The 21,513-nt window shown below is 51.9% G+C and overlaps 1 protein-coding gene across 17 annotated transcripts in view; it reads right to left on the bottom strand.

The window, feature by feature from the left end:
• Positions 1–10,118: 10,118 nt before the first annotated feature.
• VEPH1 (ventricular zone expressed PH domain containing 1) overlaps positions 10,119–21,513 on the bottom strand; it is a 57,570-nt gene continuing 46,175 nt past the window's right edge. For 13 of the 17 annotated variants that reach the window (XM_072933460.1, XM_072933458.1, XM_072933459.1 and 10 more), the window contains 2 exons: positions 17,330–17,447; positions 10,119–11,104 (listed from right to left, as the gene is read on the bottom strand). In XM_072933460.1, coding sequence (XP_072789561.1) covers positions 10,650–11,104; positions 17,330–17,447 — 573 coding nt within the window. In that variant the 3' untranslated portion in view covers positions 10,119–10,649. Of the gene's footprint in view, positions 11,105–12,241; positions 12,379–14,588; positions 15,214–17,329; positions 17,448–21,513 lie in introns of those variants that run through there. The other 4 variants (XM_002187115.5, XM_072933463.1, XM_072933462.1 and 1 more) reach the window with 4 other exon arrangements.

The following is a 21,513-nucleotide window of genomic DNA, read 5'->3' as shown; positions in this document are numbered from 1 at the left end:
GCAGAGGTTGGGTGTGAGCAGCTTCAGCTCTTCCACAGGGTGTGTCCGTGCATGGCCTGGCCACGAGCAGCTGGAATTCCGTGTGGGCAACTCCAGGGGTGGAAGGAGAGCTGGAATTCCGTGTGGGCAGCTCCAGGGGTGGAAGGAGAGCTGGAATTCCGTGTGGGCAGCTCTGGGAGTAAAAGGAGAGCTGGAATTCTGTGTGGGCAGCTCCAAGGGCTGGAATTCCGTGTGGGCAGCTCCGGGGGTGGAAGGAGAGCTTTGCACCACCGCAGGTGTGACAGCGCTGTGGTGACATCTCTGTGGCAGCAGGTGTGACACCGCTGTGGTGACATCTCTGTGGCAGCAGGTGTGACACCGCTGTGGTGACATCTCTGTGGCAGCAGGTGTGACAGCGCTGTGGTGACATCTCTGTGGCAGCAGGTGTGACAGCGCTGTGGTGACATCTCTGTGGCAGCAGGTGTGACAGCGCTGTGGTGACATCTCTGTGCCTCGTGGCTCCGAGGGCAGGTGGTTTCTGTTGTGCCCCGGGTTTGACTCAGCACTGCCGGTGACACCCGAAACCGTGAAGGTGGGACAGGAACAAACAGGCTGCTTCATGTCCCCGTGGCACAGCTGGTCCTGGGCGGGTGACAAACCCTTCTGGCCACCTCTGGGAACCGGGAGAAATGCACAAGTCCCCTCCTTGTCCTTGTGTGCAGGTGTGGGTGCCTAAGGGCCGTGCCAGCTGCGGGCTGGCACTGCAGGGCACTGCAGGGCACTGCAGGGCATGGTGTTCAGCTGGAGCAGGTCACAGCAGAGCCCCTGGCACAGAGGGACACAGGAGAACAGGCTGTATCCTGCACCGCTCACGTCAGGGACAGATATAGCTCCAGCAGGAGCGCATTTGTCACTGTGACGAGACCCTAAACTATTTTTAGAGCTTTCCTCATGAGTTTGCAGCTTTGAAGGGCAGAAAAAGAAAGATGAGGGTGGCTTGGCTGGCTAGGCTTACCCAGATCTTGTGGGGCAGGAGCTGAGGAGTGCGTGCCAGCAGGGACAAGCCACCTCCAGGAGCTGAGGAACACATGGACAAAGCCATCTCCAGGAGCTGAGGAGCATATGGACATGGATGAGCCACCTCTAGGAGCTGAGGAAGGCATGGACAAAGCCACCTCCAGGAGCTGAGGAACACATGGACAAAGCCACCTCCAGGAGCTGAGGAACACGTGGACATGGACAAAGCCACCTCCAGGAGCTGAGGAGGACATGGACAAAGGCACATTCAGGAGCTGAGGAGCACACGGACATGGATGAGCCACCTCCAGCAGCTGAGGAACACATGGACAAAGCCACCTCCAGGAGATGAGGAAGGCATGGACAAAGGCATCTTCAGGAGCTGAGGAACACGTGCACATGGATGAGCCACCAAGTGCAGCCCCAGAGGGACACCCCAGCCCCACAGGGACACTCCAGCCCCACAGGGACACCCCAGCCCCACAGGGACACTCCATTCCCACCCTGCAGAGCCACAGGTGCCTGTCCCAGCGGGCTGAGGGGACACAGCGTGGCTGTGAGCCCCGAGAGGCCCCTGTGAGCACACCAGGCCACATCCTGCTGCGGGGGCAGCGCTGGCACCTAAATCCTCTTATCAGATGTGGGGAAGGAAACGCGGCGCTGCTGCAGCCCACGGGCGGCACAGGTGCTTCCCCTGCTGCAGACACCAACGCTGCAGAGCTGCTTCACCTGATGGAAACTGCGAATTCATCTGGCACCGCTTCAGCATTTGCACATCTGCATTTCCCGAGCTGAGGGTCAGGAGAGGTCAGGAGAGCAGCGCTGAGGGGCCAAAGAGGCTCCTGGGCTCTTCAGATCTGCTCCTCAAGGGCCCTGACACCTTCTCCTGCTCCTCCACTGGGTTTTTGTGGCCACAACTCGCTGCTCTGCTCGTGAGGAAGAGCTCTTTTTGTGTATACATGAAATAAAGCTGCTTTAATACGAAACAAGCTGGTACTTCTGTCATCCAAGTGTTAAAATAGCAGTTGGCAAAGCAAGGAGGGCACAGAGAGAGGAGGGTAGAGCTGGGGGTGATGTCAGCTGGCCCCTTTTCTCCCTGCAGGAATGGATTCCTGTCATGCTCTGTGAGCCCTTCAAGCTTCTTTTTATTTTTTTTTTTTAAGTTTGTTCTGCTTTTAGAGCATTTTCAAGTGTCTCCTTAGCCTCAAAGGTCTTTTATGCTATTTTTTCCTCCTCAGAGAATGATTCACAGCAGAAAGATCGGGGCCATCAGGTCCTCACCTCTTCATCCACTGCCCTGACTGACTTTTCTTCTCCTGCAGTATCGGAGTGACCTCGGGATCAGTGGCAAATTCCCTGCTGGCTGCAGGAAAACATGAAATCCTGTCCTTTGGGGGGAGCAGGGCAGGAAAGCAGCAGAAGCTCGTTGAGGTGTGCATTTCACTGACAGAAGTGAGAAGGTGAACTCACACAGGACCTGGCAGGGACACTGCAGGTGTCCCTATAAAGGTCCCTTCCAACCCAAACCATTCCATGGAAAAACTCATATTCTACCTAAACATTCAAGAATGTGAAACAGCTTTTAATTTTATATTTTACGACTGTTTTTTTTTTTTGACAGACTTCACTGTAGCGTGGGGTTACTAAAAGCCAAAATTTAATTCCATTAATGATTTGGTGAATTTCACGGGTTTTGTTTCAATAAGACGGCAGTGCTTTTTTAAGGGCTTGTTTGCCATCTAGTGGGTTGTTGGGATTTTGCAGAAAAGCCTCAGGATGGTTATTTTTGTGTCACCCCCTCCATCACGGGACTGGCAAAAGGGACACGAACAGCAAGAGCCCCCCCAGGAAAAGGAGTCCCCTCAAAAATCAAAGTGAGAATATATGGGCAAGATTTGTCCTGCTGATGCAACAACAGCAATATTGAACACACCCAGATATTGCCACTGACAGCCCATGAGCCTTTTGGAAATAGAATAAATTGATTATTTGAAATAATTAGTTATTGGTCTCATCAATAAGCTCTCCACCCCCAGAGCACCCAGAGAAAATTGGCACTTAAGCATATAGAAGGTGTACATTGCCAGGGTGTACTGGTGTGTAAATTTAGTCTGGGTATCCATATCTCAGAATATTCCTGTTAGTTAAGGGATATTCCATATCTCAGAATATTCCTGTTAGTTAAGGGAATTACACAAAGGAATAAAATTAATTTTTAAAAATCATGTTAATAAGTAATTTATGAGGCTGTGGGAAGACATTCTGTTCAAGGATTGACAGGAACAGGGATTTCTGCCTTTATGTGCAAAGTTGCCCCCCAGTGTACAGAATCATACATTAGAGTAAAGCTTGTCTTTAATTTAAATCTCCTTTTAGTCAACATTATTGAGTAGTTCTGTCACTCATTTTTGGAACTGATCAGAGTCTGGACTAGGGGATTCTTAAAGATGCTTTAAGTTTTCTCTAGTTTCTGGAAAGTCTCATAATATAATTTTCTAGTATTTCTCTAAATTATTAAAAAGATGAGGTTTGACAAGTGTATGTAATAATAATGTTCAGCAATCTCTGCAAAGCCTTTTCCAAAATTCAGGTGAGAGAAGTCCTCTATAATAAATTACTGAGCAGTTTCTTTTACAGGGCCCTGCACCCAGCAGGAGGCAGCACTTTACTGCAAAAAAAAAAACCAAAAAAACCCCAAAACTTCATAACTTCTGTGTGTGACCTCAGGTAAAACTCAGTTTTGAGGTGAATTAAAGCAGAGAAAAATCCAAATAACACCCTCAGTCTGGTGCCTGTGTGCAGCAGCTTTGCCAGGGGCTGTGCAGGGGTCAGGAGTGGTCCTGCAGTTCTGATCCTCCCCGAGCAGGGAGGAGAGGCCGAGGGGCTCAGGGAGAGGGTGGGAAGCTCGGGGGTCCTGTAGAAGGGAAATTCCACATTTCTCCTGCACTAGTTGCAAATAGGACTGTGCTAATACAGGATGCTGTCAGGTTCAAAACGTGTAAATTCTGATTTTATGGCCCTTTTGAGCCTGCAGGTATTGCCAGGAGGGCTGGAAGAAAGCCCCGTTGTGCAGCAGAACAAGACTTGTGGTGATTTCTGCCCTCAAACCGTGCCAGACATCTGCCCCAGAGGGGATCAGCAAAATTCAGTTGTTCCCTTAAAGCCCATTTCCATACATCTTTATCAAGAGAAAAGTCACAATTTACTATAATTACCATTTTTGCTGCACTGGAGCTGAGCAGAAAAGCTGCATGGCTCAGCCAGCTGAACAACCACAACCTCAGCCATGCATGGAGCAGTGCTGGCTCTCCCGGGCCCACACCACACCAAAATAACCAAGTCAGGATTTCAGATGGGTGCATTTCACAGGCTGGGCTCCCCCAAACTATTGATTTCTCCTCCCCTCTATGTCTGGAGCAGAGCAAGGCCGTCCCTAAAGCTCTTGGCTCCTCTGGGATAACACCAAAGGCCCGGTGCTGGACACTCACCTGCTTCCCTTGGCACAGCAGCACTGCACGGAGGTGGGACCAGTTGGGACCTCCTGGAGATGAGCAGACATCCTGCTCCTGGGACTCTTCTCAAGGAGTCCAAGACCAAGCAGGCCACACTTTGGCTTTCTCCAGGTCACCCCCCAGCTTCCAGCACATCCAGGAGCTTCATGGATCAGAGCCAAGCATGTTGTTCTTTAAGGTGGACTTCTCCCACCCCATAGTTTTGGCCTGTGAGCCAAAAATCTCCCCACGCAGCAGTGCTGAGCCACAATCCCCTCCTTCCATCAGCAAATCCTGCTCATCCTCTCCGTGCCCACATTGTTTATCCCTCTGCACCTGCACGTTACTGCCTAAGTGCTGCAGCTGGAGCTCTGTCAGCACAGGGAGCCAGGCACTCTTCTGTCTGTGCCCACTCCCCAGGAGCCCAGAAACCCTTGTGTGCTCAGTGATCAATGGGAATGTTCCAGACAGCTCTGGCAAAGTCCAGCTGACCACTCTGCTTTTCCCAAGCCACATTTTGGGATGCAGCGATGGCTGAGGGAGTGAGAGCTGTGTAACCTCACACATCCCAAACCAAGGAAAGCTGTCTCCATCACAGCCCTGTCAGGGTTTAGGCTGCCCAAACAATCTGTGAGTGTTTAACAAGCTGCTGAAAACCACTGGTGGACAAAAGGCATTTCTGGCATTTTTGGATTTAATGTCAAGCTGCGTTCCCCAACCCAAAATGTAATGATCAAAACAAGATGCACCTCTCTGGACTTCTGCAGCGACCAGGCTGGGTGGGAACTGTGGCTTTAAAACATCAGCAACAGCCCAAAGGTGTTAGTGGACACTGTTCTTCCATGGTTTCCTGGTGCTGGCGTTGTCCTGCTCCCTGCTGGCTGGCCATGGGACACAGAGGGACTTCTGGAACCAGCAGCTGTCCCTGGAAGTGTCCCAGGCCAGGCTGGACGGGGCTTGGAGCTCCCTGGGACAGTGTGAGGTGTGGGATGGGGTGGGACAAGGTGGTCTTTCAAGTCCCAGCTGGAAAGTCATGGACAGCTGGAAAAACACTCTGCTGTTGCCTAAACACCGACTGCACCGGAGCAAAGGTTCCTCACACTTGTGTCCTTCAAAGCAAAACCAACGCCCTGGTCAGGAATGTTTTCCCTTGGGCTGAGGCCTTCTCCTGCTGTTCCCCCCAGAAAAGGCTGTTCCCAGCACAGGCAGCCTGGAGCCTTTGCTGGGAGCGCTGGTGGTGACGCAAAGTTACCCTTTACAAAACCCCTCCAAACAACACCTCTCACAGACACATCTTTTCCACCAGGAGCTGCCAGTGAAAAACAGGGATTTCTGCTCCTCACCCGGAGGCATTGGCATTACTTCTGTCATCCTGGGTTTCCAAAGACCTTTACCCACGCTCTGGGTGGTGGAACCACATCCAAGGCAGTGGCTGAGCAGTGCCCGGGGTGGCCGTGGTGCCACTGAGCCCACAGAGCCACCTGCTGTGGCACTGCCACCAAGGGCCTGGCCTGGCTGGGAGGGACCCAATGTCCCCATCCGTCCCTCTGGGACACACAGCCACCACGCTGATGTTCCTGCTGAGGAGGAGCCGGAAGGGAAGGGCAGGGGCAGAGATCAGGAGACAAATCTTGGCTTTCAAACAATAGCTATTGTGTAAATGTATTTTTACTTCTGACCTAAAAGAAACAAGTGATTTTGGTGTGTCCTAATAGTTGCAGTTATTTAAATGCCAGGATTTTTGCGGAATCATAAAAGGGTTTGGGTTGGAAGGGACCCAAAGACTGTCTTGTTCCACGGGCAGGGCCATCTGTCTTTATGCCAGGTTTGTGCCAGCCCCACTGAACACCTCCAGGGCTGGGGAGGCGATATGCAGAGAAGATGAACACAATGCTTATATCACAGTGTCCACATCTGTAGAAGCAAATAAATCTCAATCTGGTGATGTCCTGAGAGAGCTGTCAGGGCTGCCTGGGGGATCCCCTGGAGGGGCTGGGACTGGGAGCACTGGGGTGGGACAGAGACCTGGGCTGGGGACTGGGGGTCCCAGCTGGGGCCAGCCAGGAACATCCACGTCCTGGCAAAACCAACCCCAGCACAAACTGCTTGGAGAGCTCCAGGTCATTTCAGTGAAGCAGTCAAATGAATCAAGTCTGATTGCTTCTTTCTTTGCCTAATTAGACAACAGGGAGATTTATGGAATAATTGAGCCAACTCAATGTAGCTGTAATTTGACATCTAATTAATCAATGTCCTGCTCCTTCACAGGTGCAATGTAAACCCTTCCTAACTGCTGCAGGCATGTCTCTGTTGTTTCTGGGGGAAAAAAACCCCAATCAAACCCCATTTCTCGTTTCCTCCTGCCACTGGAGCACAGGAGCTGCAGGAATTCTGTCGTTGCCCCCAGACAGCAGAAGTGACTCTACTGGGTGGTCCCACCCCACAGGTACCACGGGATGGCCTCGGAGCAGGAGGCACAGCTGCCTCCTGATGCTGCTGAAAGTTTGGGAAGCTCTTCTCACCAAAATACTCCTGGCTGCCAGCCGGGGGTCTGTCAGTGGGGAGGGAGGGATTGTGTTCCTGCAGCTGGCCAAGGCTGGCAGTGCAGGAAGCTGGGCAGGTACCACCAGGACATGCAGGGAGCCAAGGAAAATCCTGGCCCTATTAGAGTTAATAGGAGTTTTGCATTTGACCTCAGCAAGGTCAAGGATTTTACCCAAGGAATATTAGTCATCAGCATCAGGATGAATTAGAGGACTTGTCAACAAGAAGCAGGCAAGGTTATCCCATGGGTGGCTGAGCTGGGAATTGGAACGGCTGGAAAAATAATGTCCAGCTAATTCCATTTATCCCGTGCTGCACGCGAGGCCTGCGTGCAACACCTCAGCATTCCTCGGCTGCTCTGTTCCATCCCATCAGACACGCTGGGGAACGCTCTGTTTGGGATGGAGGGGGAACTGTGGGGTAAAATTTCCTTGGGAAGCTTCCCAGAGCTGGGCTCAGCTGTCACAAAGCAGCCCTGGGAAGGCAGAGCACAGCCTATGGTTCCCATTTCTATGGGATTTCCCAGGAAATCCCATCCAGCCCGATCCCACTGGCAGCAGGGTCCAGCTCAGCAGATCCCTGGGGACTGTGTGGATTGCAGAGCTGCTCCCACCCTGCCAGGGGACAGCTGCCCTGTGCTCTGTCCCCCCTGCACCAGGGGAGGTGACAAAGCCCGAGGTGTGAGCCAGCCCTTCCCTGCCAGAGCCCTGGGATCGCTCCCAGCTGAGCCCAGTTGGTTTTGGGTGTTCCTGAGGCCACACACTCCCCCAGACTCCCTGAAGGATGCACGGGATGTGGCCCTGGAGTCACGGGGGACATCAGCTCTTTCAGGAAAACATGGATTATTTTCCTTGCAGAAACCCGCTGATGGAAGTGGGAGCCAATATTTTGCAGGATTTGTTCCCTAGAGAAGCAAAGCTGATCTGTGAAACTTGGCAGGTTTGGAAATTGCTCGTGTTCAGGAATGAGCAGGGCCGGATTTTGGGTTGGTTCAGGTTAAACCCTAAAGCTGGGTCTGTGCCCCCAGTGTGTGGAAGGGACTGGGGGTGCTGGTTTGGACTGGAGGCTCTCTTCCATGGCTCAGTCCTGGAGCTGTGGGCTCTGAGGAGATCGTTTGCATCCAGCCCTTTGCCCAGGATGTGCCCAAGGAGCCTCAATGAGCTCTCAATGCTCATTGCCAAGGACCAGGATGGCTCCTGCAAGGATGAGCAAAACAACAAAAAAAAAAAAAGAAAAAGAGAAAACACTGCACCACCAGAGCTACCAACGTGTTCCTGGTCGATATTTAAATCCAGAATGTTTTGGATACTTAAATCCAGAGTGGTTCAGATGTTTAAATCCAAATTGGTTTGGATATTTAAATCCAAAATGTTTTGAATATTTAAATCCAAACTGTTCTGATACATATTATTTGAAAAGGAACCAACAAAATCTATTTACACATTTTCTTGAGAAGTTCCCTGCTCTCATTCTACACTGCACTGGTGATCTCTGTGTTTCTCCTTTTAGGAGGGTGACTGGAAGAAGCTGCCAGCTGAATTTCTGTCTTATTTTCCTCCAAGTTTTAACTGAAGTCAGGAGAAGTGTGGCTGGGCTCCCTATTTTAGGGAATAATTTCCTGGCATGGCACCCGGGCTGTGTGTGACTCCAGGGCAGCACATTCCATATTGCTGCCATCGGGCTGGGGTTGACAGGAGGGCTCTGAGTGCCTGGGACAGGCCAGGGGACAGCAGTGACACAGAGCTGGGCTGGTCCCACACACCAGCTGCAGCCCATTGGTGACACCACGGCATCAGTGACATTCTTCAGAGGTGGCAGGCTGAGGCTTGGCTCTGAGGGCAGGAAACACAGAATATTTGGTGTGTAAAATTGGTTTTGATGGCCAACTCACTGTTATCAGCGAACTCAGGGTCAGTTGCAGGATGCAATTCTGGAGCTGAAGGTGATAAATTCCACGTTCTCACCTGTGAATTGACTTCATTCCCCACAGACTCAGTTGTCCTGAGGGCAAGGTGAGGATTTGTTGTCCAGGTGTTGAAAATAAAATGGGTGAAATCTCCTTTCCTCATCTCCATCCTCACCCTGGCCTTGCTGCTGTTCCCTGCTGGACTTCCATGTCTTCTGTGACCAAATTTAGCTTTAACAAGGTTCTTCTGATCACTTTGCCACATTGCAGGATCTGACACCCGTCCCCCTGTAGTTGTAGTTGACACAAGGATTTTTTGGAATCTGAACATTTCACGTCTTTCCCAAGAGCATTGGGAAGCCTGGAGGCAGTTTTGAGTATTTTTGGTTTTGCTCCCCACCCTGCACTCCCTGTGCTGAGCCCATCTGTGGCCTCACCACCTTCCTGCAAGTCCCCTGGAGCACCGATGTCCCCTGGGGCCACCAGAATGGGAAGGGATTGAAAATTCTGGGGAAGAAAGCCAAGCAGGAGAACGCAGAGCTGCCCAGGAGGAGAAAGCAAACAGCCTCTTCAGCTCAGCCTGACTTCCCTTTCCCTGGCTGTGGCAGGTCCTCACTCCAAGTCCAGGGTTTCTCCCCAGAGGTTTGAGGGTGTTTGGATGGATCAGGCTGAGAACTCCTCTGCGCAGCTGCCAGTCCTGTGAGGCCCTGAGAAGAGCTCAGGCACTCCCGTGCTGCCAGAAATTGATTTTCCCTCATTCTAATTTGGGTAAATGCTCATTCCCAAGCACTGGCATCTCACCTGTCAGGATAACAAACGACAGAGCTCTGGCAGCCAGGGACACAAACGCCAGGAACACTCAGTGCTCCTGAGGGACAGACTCCAAGGACAAGAATTTGCATTTTGTGGGACAACATTCCCAGCTTTGGGGCAGAAACCTGTGCAGCGACCACAGAAAGGGAGCAGGAAGCAAACCACCCTGGCAGATCCCTCAGCTCCCACTCCCTTTCCAGCCTCAGGCCCATCCTGCACCCCACACACTGCACAGCCAGGCTGGGTAAGGCCAGGATCATCCCTGCCCCTGTGCATCCACTGAGTAGAAGGTACAGAAAAAAAACAGATTTTCCTCATTTTTCCACATTTCCGGCAACATTTTTTTGCCAAAGATACATTTTGCTAGGTTGGAAAATGTCAAATTTTATTTCTACTCAGCCTTGAATGATCTCTGAGCTCATTTCATCACTTGGTGACTTCTCATCCTTTTCTTTTGCCCCCCTCTTTTCCTTTCAGTCTCTTCTACAGTCCTTCCTGCACTTTGGAATCATTTGAAAGTAACAAAGAACATTGAACAAACTGGGAATTTTCCAGATGTGCAGAAATTTTGAAAAGTTACAGAATGGAAAAGAGAATTAAAAAACAAAAAAAAAAGGAAAACTGAAAAATTACATTCAGTTACAAAGTAGAGCAAAAGCGGGAAAAAAGAGGGAAAATCAAACCAGTTAAATATTTAAAATTATTTTCCAGCCATACAAAATCTTTCAGTTTCCCAATTTAAACCTGAAAGCAGCAGCACAGGCACATATAAACAATAAAAGGATAAAGTCCACCGGGATTAAATAAGGAAAATTAACTTTTTACATCGAGTTGATTGAGGAAAGCAGAAAGTCCTCACTCTTGGCATTGTCTTGGCAGTGTCAGAGACCTGGTGCACCTCAGGGTTGGGTTTCTAAGCACATTGCTTGGTTAGGACACCAGGCTGAAGAAAACCCCCTGGATTTCCCCAGGGAAGGTGGCAGCTGCTCCTGGGGTGGTGTCCCCACGGTGGCACTGGAGGTGCCATTGTCCCTCAGGCTCTGCGGGCAGTTTTCCCTCTCTCCCTGCTCCCCACAGGGTGTGGGGTGGCCGTGGGGCAGGGTTGGTGGCCCCAGGGCTACAGGAAGGTGGTGGCCTCGCGGCTCTGGCGCTCGCGGGCCTGTGCCACGGCCACGCTGAGGCACTGCAGCCATTGCTCGGCCTTCTTCTCGTCCTCGGCCTTGAGCACGTAGCTCCTGCTCTCCGTGAAGATCTCGAAGGCCCGCGGCAGGCTCCGGTCCCGCCGCTTCTTGGCCACCACTTTGACGCTCTGCACCTTGCTCAGCTCGATGGGGCACTCGTCGGGGTCGTCCTTCTGGGGCACAGGGACAGGGCAGGGTCAGCACAATGCTGAGGGCTCCAAACTGGCGGGTCCCAGCTTGGACAGGGCCTGGAGCAGCCCGGGACAGGGGGAGGTGTCCCTGCCATGGACGGGGATGGAATGAGATGGTCCTTATGTCCCCTGAGAATTGGGGACCCAGCAGTGACAGCTCCTGGGCAGCACTATGGCTGCTCTTACTGTCCCCTGCCAGGCACTCTGTGAGTGGGAAAACCACCACGGGCAAGGCTGAGGGGTAAAAGGCTCTGGGAATACCAGAACAGGCAAAGCTGAGGGGTGAAGGCTCTTGGAATACCAGAACAGGCAAAGCTGAGGGGTGAAAGGCTCTGGGAATACCAGAACAGGGAAAGCTGAGGGATGAAGCCCCTGGGAATACCAGAACAGGCAAAGGTGAGGGATGAAAGGCTCTGGGAATACCAGAACCAGGAAGGCTGTGGGGTGAAGCCCCTGGGAATATCAGCCCCAGGAAGGCTGAGGGATAGAAGCCCCAGGGAATACCAGAACCAGGAAGGCTGAGGGGTGAAGCCCTTGGGAATACCAGAACAGGCAAAGCTGAGGGATGAAGGCTCTGGGAATACCAGAACAGGCAAAGCTGAGGGATGAAGCCCCTGGGAATACCAGAACAGGCAAAGCTGAGGGATGAAGCCTCTGGGAATACCAGAACAGGGAAAGCTGAGGGATGAAGCCCCTGGGAATAGCAGAACAAGGAAAGCTGAGGGGTTAAAGCCCCTGGAAATACCAGAACAGGCAAAGCTGAGGGCTGAAGCCCCTGGAATACCAGCCCCGGCAAGGCTGAGGGATGAAGCCCCTGGGAATACCAGCCCCAGGAAGGCTGAGGGATGAAGCCCCTGGGAATAGCAGCCCCAGGAAGGCTGAGGGATGAAGCCCCTGGGAATACCAGCCCCAGGAAGGCTGAGGGATGGAAGGCTCTGGGAATACCAGAACCAGGAAGGCTGAGGGCTGAAAGGCTCTGGGAATTCCAGCCCTGGGAAGGCTGAGGGATGAAGCCCCTGGGAATAGCAGCCCCAGGAAGGCTGAGGGCTGCCCGGCCGTGGGAGCTGCGGGGAGGAGCGCAGGGTGTCCCTGTGACACTGGGGCCGCTCCGGGACTCACGGATTTGCCCTTGCGGAACAGCAGCTGGTTGCCAGCCAGGGTGAAGTAGCGCGTTTTCCACCTCTTGATGAACTTCCAGCGCACCTGCTTCTCCTTCAGCTTGCCCTCCATCAGGGGCTGCCCGTCCTGGTGCACGCCTGGGGAGGGGAGCACAGGCAGGGTTAGTGCTGCCCTCCCTTCCCCAGCTGTGCTGCAGGAAGGTTGTTCTGCCTTCCTCCTCCTCCCAGCCTCCAGCATTCAGCTCTCACTTCACACAGCTCAGGTCCTGCTGGGGAGGCTGAGCAGATGGAGCTGACAGCTCACACCCCTCTTCCAGCTCTTCTCCTCCTCCCTCAGCATCCCAAACTCCTCTCCACCACTGCACCTCTCCGTTGCTTCCCAGCCCTGCAGTACCCATTTCTGCCCTTGGGCACTGCCAGGGATCCAGGGGCAGCCTCAGCTGCTCTGGGCACTCTGTGCCAGGGCCTGCCCACCCTCACAGTGAGGAATTCCTTCCCAGGATCCCACCTAACCCTGCTCTCCAGCAGTTTAAAGCCCTAATGTCTCCTAGGAGTTTCTTTTTCCTTTCTCTTCTGTCTTTACATCAATGGCCGGGCCGTGAAGGACCAGATAGACCAGAGGGCAGTGCAGGCACAGTCAGTCTGAGCAGGGATGTTTTTGGCTGGGATGTTTGCCTTGGAGCCCACCCCAGTGTCTGTCAGAGGGGCAGTGATCCCTGGCTGGCCGCTCTCCAGGCCCCACGTCCCTCCAGCATCGCTTTTCCTTGAAAGCCTTCGCTGCCATGGGCGGCTCCTGAGCCCCAGGCTGCCCAGGGTGCCCAAGTGCCACCCAAGGGAGTGCCAAAGGCTTTGTGGCTTTCTGGGCACCCAGCCCCCGTCTGGACAAGGGCAAACCAACTCCTAGACAAGGCATCAGCTGTAGATAAAGGATGTGTCCTTCCCCCAGCGCTGTTTTCCTTGGCAGCGGGGCTGGCGGGGGGTGCAGTGTGGACTCGTGCAATTTCCTCAGGAAAGACCATAAATATTTCTGTCTCTGCAGGCAGGGAACGCTTGGAAGGAGATGGATGAATGAAAAGGGGGTTGGCAGAGCCTCAGTGCCGGGGGGAAGTGCAGCTGGGGTTGCTGCAGCAGGAGCAGGCCGTGCTCTGCTCCACACAGCCACTTCAGCCCCGACTCCACAACTCTCCTGGATATTTTTGTGCCAGCACTATCACAGCACCCGGCCTGGCATGGGACAGAGAGAAGCAGAGGGTTGCTTCTCCCTGTTTAAATATTGTCACTGCAAAAGGGGCTACATCTCCCAGGAGGCTGGTTTGGGGCTGCACCCTCTCCCCACACACTCTTTAGTGGGACAGAACCATGTTTTAGTGTCCCCTGTACTAAAAATCTGGCAATTTTGTGAAATATTGCTCCCTGCCTGGCTCCTGGTTACACAGGAACACCTTCAATCCCATTCCAGAGCCACAGTAACATGCTTCAACCAGACAAAGAGGGGTAAAGCACAAAAGGCTCAGGGACCAGATGAGACTGAGATAATTTGTGGTCAGGAGCACAATGTGAGAAGGGAAGTGAATGTGCAATTTTGGCCTAAATCTTTCAAACCCAGGATCTGCTAAGAAATGTTGATATCTTTTTAAGGAGCCAGTGACTTAGGCAATGCTACCAGAGGACTTCTCCTGTGTATCCACAACCACAAGGAAGCCCAGGGGAGTTCTGGTGGCAGCTTCCAAAGTGGCCCTAATGAATCTGATGCCAGCGTGTCTGAGGGGCTGATTGGGAGAGAGAGATTCAAGCACGATAAGAATAGAGCTCTTTCCCAATGTTTTTCTAAGTCCTTCTGCTTATTTTCCTTGCGGTTGATTTCACAGAGTCCCAGAATATCTCAGCTGGAAGAGATCTTGAGGGGTCTCTCCTCCAGCTCCAAGCAAGGTCACCCATGGGGTCAGAATGGGCCACTCATGGATTTATCCATGTGGGACTTGAAAAATCTCCACAACATCTCTGGGCAAGCTGTGCCAGTGCTTGATATCCTCATGGTGGGAAAGCTTTCACTCACAGGGAGCAATTCCTGTCCAATATCCTCTCTAAATCTCTCTCCTTTCAGTTTGAAAAGGTCTAAAGGTCTTGAAATACCCATTTTTTCTTAAATCACCTTAATATAGACACACTGACTCCAGTTTAACCCTGAGTAGCTCCCGCTGAGGTGTCTGTTGGAATTTCTACTTTCCATCTTGCTTTCTTTGCAGAACTACAGCACATCCAGCTCTAAGTAGTTTGGGTACTGAATAAAAAGTTAAAAACCCTCCAAACTCTTCCAAGACGAACTCGAGACAGATAAAACCCAAAGCTTTAAATCTTGAATTTGATGAAACATAAAATCCTCCACAAGAATTCATGAATGATCTCAGTGATAATAAACCCCTATGAACTTGAAAGAATGGAATGTGTGGCAGATAAATGCAATTAACCTCGGGGAATATGGATTTGCTCTTTTCCATTAATCACCACATTGGGTTTTGCTGAAAACCTGGATTGCTGGATGCCACTTTTATGATTTTCCAGTCAGGATTAGAGCTGGGCTCCTTCATTTCTCTGGATAGCTGGCACTGCAGGAGGCAGATAAATGTATTCCCAAGTTAAGGTGGTGTTGGCTTTCCCAGGGAATTGCAGTTTTCCAGAGGAATTCCCAAACACCCTCAGTTCTTCCCCAGTCCTGAATCCTTGCCCGTGGCTCCTCTGCAGCCCCCAGGGATCCCTGCCTGTCTTTGTGAGCTTCCAGAGGGGGGAAGGAGCTGGAATTCCCTCAATTCCCTCGCCGGCTCTCGGTGGTTTTGTGGAATGATTTGTGCAAGAGCTCGTGGAGCCAAACTCTGAGTCCAGGGGGCTGTGTTGGAATGAGGCTCCCAGCAGCCAGCTTGTCCCAACAGGAGGAATCCTGGTGTTTTCCAGCACTCCAGGTGCCTGGTGGCTGTGCTGGAATGGAACACAGGATGCTGTGAGCTGGAGTTCCTCCCCTGAGCCCAGGGCAGATCAGCAGGGTTTGTGGGAATGCTGCTCCTCAGGGTGATTTAACAGCACTTCTGGAAAAGTGTGGTTGTACAAGACATGCTTTGGCACCAGAAGAATGCGAGAGAAGGAGCTGAACTTTCTCCAGTTGTCACTGTGGGTGCATCAACCACTTTGCTTCTGCTTAACTGATTCTTTCCACACAGCTTCCAGCCCCAAAATACCTCCCAGCTACAGCCAGACAGGAATCACAGAAACATGGAATGGTTTGGGCTGAAAAGGATCTTAAATGTCATCTCACCTCGCCCTGCCATGGCAGGAACACCTTCATCTGTCCCAGGCTGCTCCAAGCCCTGTCCAGCCTGGCCTTGGGCACTGCCAGGGATCCAGGGGCAGCCCCAGCTTCCCTGGGAATTCCATCCCAAGGCAAGGCCAGGGCTTTAGGGCAGTGTTTGCCCAAGTTTGGAGTATAAATGGCATCTTGCAATGTGGCATCCAAAAAATGCAACAAAACCCCACATTAAGCAAACCCAGCAGACAATAATAGAAAACAATTTTGCTTCTGAATTCCTTCTTCAACAGGAATTCTGTTGCTAAACAGAATTGCTGAGAGGAAGAAGTTGCTTTCTGGCCTCTCAAAAGTATTTCAGATTTCAAAGGGTCTTTCACACTCTGGAATGAAAATAAGAGATGTTTCACAGCCTTTAAATTCCTTACCAATCCAAGGAGACTTCCAAATCCTTCCTTGTGTCAGATCCTACAAACCCAGAGAGATCCTGCAGGGTCTCCCACTCTGCCACGACCCTTCCCAGCTGCCACAGCTCTGCAGCACCAATACAAAGGTGGAGTTGCCACTCCCTGCAAATTTTTATTCCACTGAGCTCCCTCTTCCACGTTGCTTTCCTCAGCTTTCACATGACCCACTCAGGGGATTTATCTTCTGCGTTTTCTAAAGGCCTTTGGAGCTCAGAAGCAAATCGTGATACTCACAAGGAGCCTTTCTTACAAAAATTCTTTTAAACTGAGGCAAAGAGAGCAATTGCTGATGAAAAGGAGAGTACAGCCAGGAAAGCAGGAGTGAGGCAAGGCTGGACTGGTTAAATGTCTTTGGAAATTCAGACCAAAGTTGCTTCATTAAGCTTTGACATTTTAAGCAAGAGTCTCGTTTTCCTCATCACTCAACATCCCTGACGTGGTGGGGAACCACACTGAGAGCTCTGTGGAGATGAAGTTTTAACTCAGAGCAGGGTTCCTTTCCTGGTCCTGCAGTCCCACAGGAGCTGGGGATGCTCAAACAGCCATGGAGTGAGCAGGGACAGGCTGGCCTGCAGCAGCAGCTGGCCACTTCCTAAATTTGGGGTCGATGCAGTCTGAAGAGACACTAACTGTTAGAATAAATCTCTGGAACAGCCAATTATTCAAACACTTGGCCAAAATAGTCCAAATTCTTGGCCAGGATTGGTCAGATTTTTATGGAGTGGCAGAAAGCATCTGAGAACAAGATTCCTCTGCCTGCCAGGGCACTCATCTGGCACTGCCAGCTGCCAGAGAGCTTCCAGAGCAGGGCACCAGGAGGTCATACCTGGGGAAAAGGCTGGCTTTTCCCATTTTCCACTCACCCTCTTCTCCAATACAGCTGAAGGATTATGCCTTTATAAGACTTAATCACATGTCCCTAAGGAGATGTGCACGGTGGAGCAAATTCTATTAAATAAATAATTCTGAGAGTGAAGAAAGCAGGAACCAGGTGTTGTTTCTGTGCCAACATGACTTGTGGCAGCTGGGTGGGCTGCAGAGGAGCTGGGATGTGCTCCAGGAGATGCAATCCTGTATCTGGAGGAGGAGTGCAGAGCTCTCCCACTCCCCACAGCTCAGTGATGATCCAGATTTGGGGTTGTGTCCCTCTATGCACACACCAAATCGGTTTGGGCCTGACTCCCTCACCAAAGATGAGTTTAATGGAGAATTCCAATTAAAATAGCCACTGGAAAGTTTGGTTTCCCCTTTCCCCACCACGGCCAGACACCCAGCACCACTCCACACACTGCAGCCCCCCAGTGACAGAGGCAGGACCCCTCTGTACCTGTTGCCTTCTCAGGGTTGTTGCACATGAAGCACTGCCAGGCTCCTGCCTCCTCGCTGTAGCCAAATAAATCAAAGAACCTCACTTCCTCCAGGTGCATCTGAATGTTCTCCAGGTCCTGGGAGGGAAGGAGAGAAACCAAACCCATGAGGTGAAGAAGCACCAGAACCCCAAATCCAGAGGGACACAGGGGGTCCTTCCCACGTTTCCTGCAGAGGGACAAGGGGCCAGGGCACTGAGCTGGGCACTGAGCTGGGCACTGAGCTGGGCACTGAGCTGGGCAGGGCACTGAGCTGGGCACTGAGCTGGGCACTGAGCTGGGCACTGAGCAGGGCACTGAGCTGGGCACTGAGCTGGGCAGGACAGGTCCCTCTCTCTCCACCAGCAGTAGCAGCTGATCCATGAATTAGGGACTGGGAAGAGTCTGGGATTTGTTTTTCCTCTTCCATGCTGCTGTCAGCAGCCTGGCCCAGCACTTTTCCCAACAGCTGAACCACCTTGGAACACGAGAGTGATGAGGACAGGCTGAGGGAGCTGGGAAGGGGCTCAGCCTGGAGAAAAGGGAGATCAGGGGGGACCTTCTGGCTCTGCACAGCTCCTGACAGGAGGGGACAGCCAGGGGGACTGGGCTTTTCTTCCAGGGAATAAATGACAGGACAAGGGGAAATGGCTCCCAGTTCTGCCAGGGGAGGCTCAGATTGGATATTGGGAAAATTTCTTCATGGAAAGGCCTGCCCAGGGCAGTGGTGGAGTCACAGGAGGGATTGAAAAGCTGTGTGGATGTGGCACCTGGGGACGTGGGTCAGTGGTGGCCTTGGCAGCGCTGGGGAAGGGTTGGTCTGGAGCACCTCAGTGGTCTGAGGGCTTTTCCAGCTGGAAGGATTCCATGGTTTGGTTCCCCTGCCCCTTCTCGGGGGTGTTTCAGTGCCCCGGGAGGCTCCATGGTGGCACTCTGCAGTGCTGGGCACCTTGCTGCCCCTGCAGCCCCCCCTGAGCCAGGGCAGTGGCACTGTGCACCCACCAAGGAAAGGTGGCCTGCCCAAAGGGACACACACAGCACTGCAGCCCTGGGCACAGAACAGGCAGAGCTACTCCCTGTGAGTGATTAATGCCACTGCATTGTCCAGGGTGATTTACAGCCGGTGATTTTATTGAAAACCAGACTCTGACCTCACACCTACATAAACATTGGGGTTTGTTTAGCAGCCAGGTCCCTCACTGCCAACACCCAGGGCACTGCCAGCCCCTAGAAACCCTCCCAGTATTGGTGTGGGGTCACAGAGCTGCAGCAGCATCCTGCAGCCAAGGAAAACACGGACTGACACGGGGGAAAACCCCATCCCCTGCCAGGCTCAGCCCATCACCATGCACAGGCTGGGAAGGGGCACAGGATTCCAGCCTTGCCAGGCAGGCTGGAGTGAAGGAGAGGGAGCAGAGCACGGCCAGGGCCTTCTGCCAGCTCCAGCTTGGCACCTTGGGGGGGACAGGATGGGCAGAGCAATGGCACTGCAGTCCACAGGCTGGGCAGGACGTGACAGCACACAGGGACAAGCCTGGGAGCTTCCCCATCCCACAAAGAGAGAAAATCCCACTGAAATCTGTGCAGAAATCTGCCTGCTCCACTCTGTGCTCCAGCATGCTTGTAATAACCTGCAAGGAACCATTTATTTCAGGAGGGGAAGCTTGGGGAAAGCCTAATTGGAGAGGAGGGATTTATCTCATCCCTGTGCTCCATCACTCTGAAAAGCTCAGGGAGCTCCTTGTGCCAACGTGGCCCTTCCTTCTGCCACCTGAACTGAAAGGAGAGGGAGAACAGAGCAACCCATGGCCCAAAAATGTTAATTCTGCTCTTGCAGGGCTGAGCAACAAAGGGATCCCTGAGGGGCCAGTAAAGCAGTCACCATGCCAGGGCTGCCACGGGGAGGTGGCACAGAGGAGCCAGGACAGCTCAGGCAGCTCCCCTGGGCTGGGCACACACAGGGCTTTGATAAGGAGCTCTGCAGAGCCCAGGGAACCTGGGAGGATCCACATCTGGAAGTGCTTTGCTCCTGGAACATCTCGAGCCGTGCTGAATGAACAAAGAAATGTTTTCTGTGGCATGGAGAGGCTGCCCAGTGGAACACAGCGAGCTCTGTGTGAGCCAGGCCCTCAGTGCAGCTCCAGGGATCACCACAGCTGAAGGCAGTTCTCAGAATTCAGTCTGGAGTGAAGCACTGATGTCAAACATTACTCTCCAGGTTTGAAAAATGCTTTAGAATCCATATTGGAAAAAAAATGATCACCTTCCACTGTCCCAGGTTGCGCCAAGCCCCATCCAGCCTGGCCCTGAGCACTGCCAGGGGCAGCCACAGCTGCTCTGGGCACCCTGTGCCAGGATCTGCCCACCCTCCCAGCCAGGAATTCCTTCCCAATACCCCATCCCAGCCTGAAAAAGCATTTCAGACTCTGCTAGAACACAATGCATAAAACTTAGACTCAAATATGGCAGTGTTGATGCTGCCTTTGCATCAACACACTTCAAGCCATTGAAAATTAAAAGTGCTGTACTTAATGAAGCAACCACACCCCCAGAATTTTGCTTCCTAGACTAGTGGCAGAGGAATAACACCAACAAATACAATAATTTTGTCCAATAATTCACACTGTCTGAAGTCCTGTTAGAACTTCTGAGATGACAAATTGCAATTATGACAGAAGCCGAGGAAACTAAGGACTAGGTCATGCAGGCAATGTCCCAGGCAGATTTTTTTGGAATTGCAAAAGCTAAAGAAAACCTTCTTTATGGCAGTTCTAGTCCTCATTCCCAGAAAACAGAATGGAAATCGCACTAGAGACAAACTTGGGCTTTTAGTAGTAAACAAAAGCAGAACAAACTCTGGTTCTGTGTTAATAAACAGAGCAAAAGCAGGAAGTGAATCCAGCAGCAAAGAGCAGAGCCCAGGAGGGGACCCTGCAGTGTCACAGCAGCTCAGAGGGGTCCCAGCTGTCCCTCAGCCTCCAGGGCTGCTCCCTGCTCCAATCCCTGCTGGATCCCTGAGCCTGCAGAGACCAGGATCCCCCTCCCAGCTCTGCTGCTGTGGGACCTGCAAGGTGTTGGAACCCTGGCTGCTGAGAATTCCAGACTTTCTGTGCTGCCAGGACTGACCCCCAGGAGAACTCTGCACTGACCTGGGGCTGTGGAGAAGCTTCCAAAATGGAATGGTGGAACTGGGATTGGGGGGTGGAGTTTGGATAGAAGTGTGTGATATCACAGGTGAAAACTCTGAGTTTAAGGGTTTAGAATACAGGAATAGATATAAAGGAAGATGGAGGTTTTAGGGTGGAGGCTGGTCCTTCTTCACCTCCTTCTCTGTGGTTTTGGGTGGTTTTGTGTAATTGGATAAAAAAGTCCTGATTGCAGGCCACAGATGGTTGGTTATTGAGTTAAAAGTAAAAATAATTTAGGTGTCATTTCTTAATTGGACAGTTTATCTGTAAAAGGCCTTCTAGAGACAGAGATGGGGCTCCATTTTTAGTTTGTTGGAGTGGAGTGCTGCAGAACTCAGGGTTTGTGAGACTGTGACATCCAGCTCTGCCCTGAGCTCTGCATTCCCCCACACCCTTCACACTGCACCAGCTCTGACTTTGGATGAGTGGAGCTTGCCAGGGGCTCGAGTTAAGCCCGTGCTGAGCAGCAAAGCTGCTCTAAAGCCTCTGGATGAGCCAGGCCTGGATTCAACAGCAGCTCAAATCCTTAGCACAGCTCCTCTGTGAGTAAAACTGGCCCCAAAGCTGCTCTCAGATGTGGGGGTCCCCCACTCCTCTGAGCCCCAGCAAAAGTTCCCACTTCTTCACCACACTGTTAGAAGGTGTTCCTAACAAAACTCTGGTTTTAAATCAGCCATAATCTTGGTAATTTAATCCTATTCCACCACCATATTCATGCCCACAATATTCTGAGAAAGAGTGTTTTATAAAATCATGTTTGACAACTCATTTCATCCAACTGAGCTGGATGGAGATGCTCGGAAATAAGTAGATATTTGTTTTCCAATCCTACAGTGGCCTTTTCCAAGCAGCTGATTAATAGCTTGGAAAGAGCATTCACTGAAATCCTCAGACAGAAAAGAGCTTTGGGCTGCAATGCCTTCAGCTGATGGGGGTAACTAATGGCACATGTGCAGACAAATAACTCCATAAAATCC

The sequence above is a fragment of the Taeniopygia guttata genome, chromosome 9, assembly GCF_048771995.1.
Source record: "Taeniopygia guttata chromosome 9, bTaeGut7.mat, whole genome shotgun sequence".
NCBI classification, from domain to species: Eukaryota; Metazoa; Chordata; class Aves; order Passeriformes; family Estrildidae; genus Taeniopygia; species Taeniopygia guttata.
The sequence above is the reverse complement of the archived record's forward strand: the minus strand, read 5'-3'. Positions and strand labels throughout refer to the sequence as shown.